We start from the raw sequence: 3,568 nt of genomic DNA on the forward strand, positions 1-3,568 counted from the left end.
GTGGGGCGTTAGTATCTTTTGAAGACAGAGCTGAGAACTCAGACTCCAAATTTCGGAAGGTGCCTTTTCAGTTCTGATGGGAGGGGGGGGTGTGTGACCTTGAGGATGTGACCGGAGGGTTCTTGCCTGCGGACATCAAGGTCGTTATCAGAACAGGCACGCCCTGTGTCCTCTGCCAAAACCCCAAGGACCTGACTGCAAACAAAGTCAAGTTTTCCCTGAACTGATGACCGTGACGTCACGTGACGGTGATCATGAACTTAACCAAACATGTGCACGGTGCGGGCCGACTCGTAGACTTGTCGCGTTTGCCCTGACAGCCAGCCCCGTGCTCGCTGTCCCAATGTGCGCACACTGGTTACTCGAGCTGGAATTCTGGGTGTGAGGCCCGGGAAGTGGGGGAGGCCAGTGCTTCGCAGCTTGGCAATGACAAGTCTTAACCAAGCCCGGTGCGCGGTCTCTGCGGCCACCACACTGCACTCTACGCCGATCGGCTCACGTGCGGGGGGGACGTGAGGGAGGGACATGGATCCTCTGTGGCTCTAAACCTCCCTGAGCTTCCTGGCCGGAGGACTCCACGCAGCGAAAGGAGACTTGTCACCTCCCTCTGGGACCCCGAGCTCAGCAGCTACACGGGCAGGAGCCTGCCCAGCTCTGTTTTAAGGCACTTAGAAGCAGCCACCTGCACCGGGGACCCGTCCCCAGAGAGCTGCGCCCAAGGGAGGCACTCAGCACGTGGCAGGTTTCGCTTCCTCCGGTGACATTCAGATCTCCACTGCCATCCTGGGGGGCGGGGTCTCGCACTCCAGGCAGGACCTCTGCTCCTGTCACTGGGTGCCTGACACCGCAGGCTTGCCCGAGTTGTCTCGAGGTCCTCGGATCTTTTCGAGTTGGGGCTCTGATTTGCCAAGGCTGTATTTTCGCTTACCTTTCCGCCCGCCTTAAGCTCCGGCTTGTGGTGCTAGTTTTGCAGCAGCAGAGGATTCGTTGTTCGTTGCTCGGCTTGAGCCTTCATTAACTTTGTTGGTGGTTGTCTTGGCTTCACTTCGTCATGGGAGGGGCCGAACACCGCGGCTGGACGTGCCTTTTCTGATTGCAGGCGCTCAGCGGAGAGACGGGTTCCAGTGGTCCTGCACTCCTCTTGTAGACGCCATCGCCAAGGCAAGCCACCTCAGCCTCAAGACGCAGCTCGGCCACCTCAGACGGGCATTCCTCCGTCACGCTTAATTTAACCTCTCTAGGTTGGATCATGGGTCCTGCTGCCTCGCTACAGGAGGACTGGAACGCGAGGTTTTTGACCTCGCTCTTCATGTTTCGAAAGTACTCTGTCCATTAGGTCCTCTTGCCTCTAAAGCTTTGCAGGACTCCAGCAATCAGGCAGAAGAAACGGCCCAGGAAGCGCGTCCTGGGCATGTTTTGTTTTCTTGGCCACATCATCCGAGTTCATTTCACGCGGCCTCAGAGCCCAATCCGGCCTCTCCGGCCTTGCCGCTGGCCCCGGCGCAAGTGACCAGCGCTTCCCGTGTGTCACTTTTCCCTGCTGTAAACACAGAGGGGACACCGCTCCTCGTAAGATCGCTGTGAGCAGCGGACATGGGACAAGCCCGGTACCAACAGGTGACTGGCTTCCTTCTTGGGGATTAAAATAAGGAGAGTCGTACCTGAGAGTAGGTTGAGGAGGATGACAGCCCAGGTAAGTGTCACGCCAAGGAGTGACTGCTTTGCTTTCCGCCGATGCGACGTTCAGTTCAAAGCCCCTGAACTATTAGTTGTCGTAAAGGGCCCTTTGCAGACACAGCTTCGATTCATGTTCTTATTTCGAAAACAAACGAGTGTCACTCTGAAGGAAGAACCCCTCTAGCGAAGACTGGGTTAGAAAATTCTCGTGGGTAAAATGTTTCTCCCCTCGCCCTTCGGTTTGGCAAACTCGTTAACTTTTATCCTTCTGTCCATTTCCTTGCAGATTCGAGCCTCACGACCGCTTCGCCACCCGCTCAGAGCCTTGCAACAAACACTGACCGCAACATCACTGCCGCAACAATAGGTGACAACCTCACCCTCAGTCACGCAGTCACGCTGCCACCAGGTGCTGGGATGGGCTCGCGAACGGTCCTTTCTCTGAAAAGTTCAACCGAGGGTCCTAACCGTGAGGGCTGGGCAGGGCAGTTGGTCAGACACACGGACTCTCTGTGCAGTGCAACGGCTGATGGCGTCGGGGCGTGACGTGGCCGTGACGACGGGGTCCCATCCCCGTAGCAGCCGCCGTCCGCTCCCACCTTCTTCCCGCCGAGAGGCCGGGCGAGCAGAGGGCGCTTGGCTTCTGCAGAGCACGGTCCCGCCCGGATCCTCAGCTGGATCCTGTCCTCACGCGGACACGGCGCGGTGTGTCGAGGGAGGTGTCCGTCCCTCTGGATCGAAGAGCTTACAGAAGCCCGAGGACGGGGCATGCCGCACCCCTTGCCTCGTTTCTGACTTAAAAAAAAAAACAAAGGTGTAAACCGAGCTCCCTAGGGGTTAGAATGATACAAATCTATTGTGAGATGAATCGAGGAGATGAGGGCATCGAAAATGTCTTTGGCCGCGTGCACGGTCAGCCGTGTCGCCAGACGCAGTCCGATGTGTACCCCAAACGTCCTAACGTGATGACGATCACGATCGTGTTTGGGGGTAAATTAACAAAAATGCTTTATAGACCAGCTCCTTGGTTTATGACATTTGACCTTTGAGATCCCAACTTTGTACAAGGCACTGCGAACCCCACGGCATCCGTTAAGCCTGACTCGACGGATCTCAGTTCGTAAAGCTGAGAGATCATAAAGCGCCCTTCCCCAGAAATGCCTGGGGCAGAGAGAGCGCGAAATAACGTTTTAATAATTTACTTTCTTTTCTTTCTCTCTTTCAGCTTCTACTGCACCTGCACCTAAGCCGACGTGTGGTAAGTGCACGCCCCAGAAGCCCCACACAGATATAACTTTAATTCTCCCGTTTTTATGCCAAGCTTCCAGGAGTCCCCAACAGGGTGAACTCGCTGGCTGTGATTCCTCAGCCATGGCTCCCTCCAAATCTCAAAAGCCAGCGTCCTTCAGGGGCCAGAAGCTTCCATGCCCCATGCAGACGTAGTTCTGAGTACCAGGTTTAATAATCACCAGCCAAACAACTTCGCGGAGGCCACTGGACTGCAGGGGGGCATTTGTGAAACGGAACGGAAGCCAGGTCCTTCCAGGGCAGGGGAGGGGCAAGGAGTCCGTGTAAGGATAAATCCGGACTGTGGATAAAACCTCAAGGCCCGGCAGGAAGAAGGAACGTCGCATATCTGTCCTGTCTGTCTGTCTGTCTGTCTCGCTGCCTTGCGTCGGTTTGGCTCCAAGCGCGGGCCTGGAATTCCTCCGAACCCACTCTCTCTTCCCAGGGGTTCTCCATATATCCACTGTTCGGATCCACCTTCGTACGTTCGCTTCATTAATGAGACGTTTCATGATCAGTCACCTGCTTTCGCTCTTCCTCTAAGTCATAAGGACCCACTATCGGTCACCTCCTCTGGAGAACCCCTCCATCCCTCCAGTCTGAA

At 55.9% G+C, this 3,568-nt stretch overlaps 1 protein-coding gene across 1 annotated transcript in view; it reads left to right on the top strand.

The window, feature by feature from the left end:
- The window catches only part of PTPRC (protein tyrosine phosphatase receptor type C), an 85,173-nt gene that overhangs the window by 48,109 nt on the left and 33,496 nt on the right, over positions 1–3,568 (top strand). Inside the window, exons 4-5 of the mRNA XM_039883499.1 lie at positions 1,964–2,044; positions 2,903–2,935. Of these exons, the coding sequence (XP_039739433.1) occupies positions 1,964–2,044; positions 2,903–2,935 (114 nt within the window). The remainder of the gene's footprint in view (positions 1–1,963; positions 2,045–2,902; positions 2,936–3,568) is intronic.

Source organism: Pteropus medius, unplaced genomic scaffold, assembly GCF_902729225.1.
Source record: "Pteropus medius unplaced genomic scaffold, Ma_sr-lr_union100, whole genome shotgun sequence".
NCBI lineage: Eukaryota > Metazoa > Chordata > Mammalia > Chiroptera > Pteropodidae > Pteropus > Pteropus medius.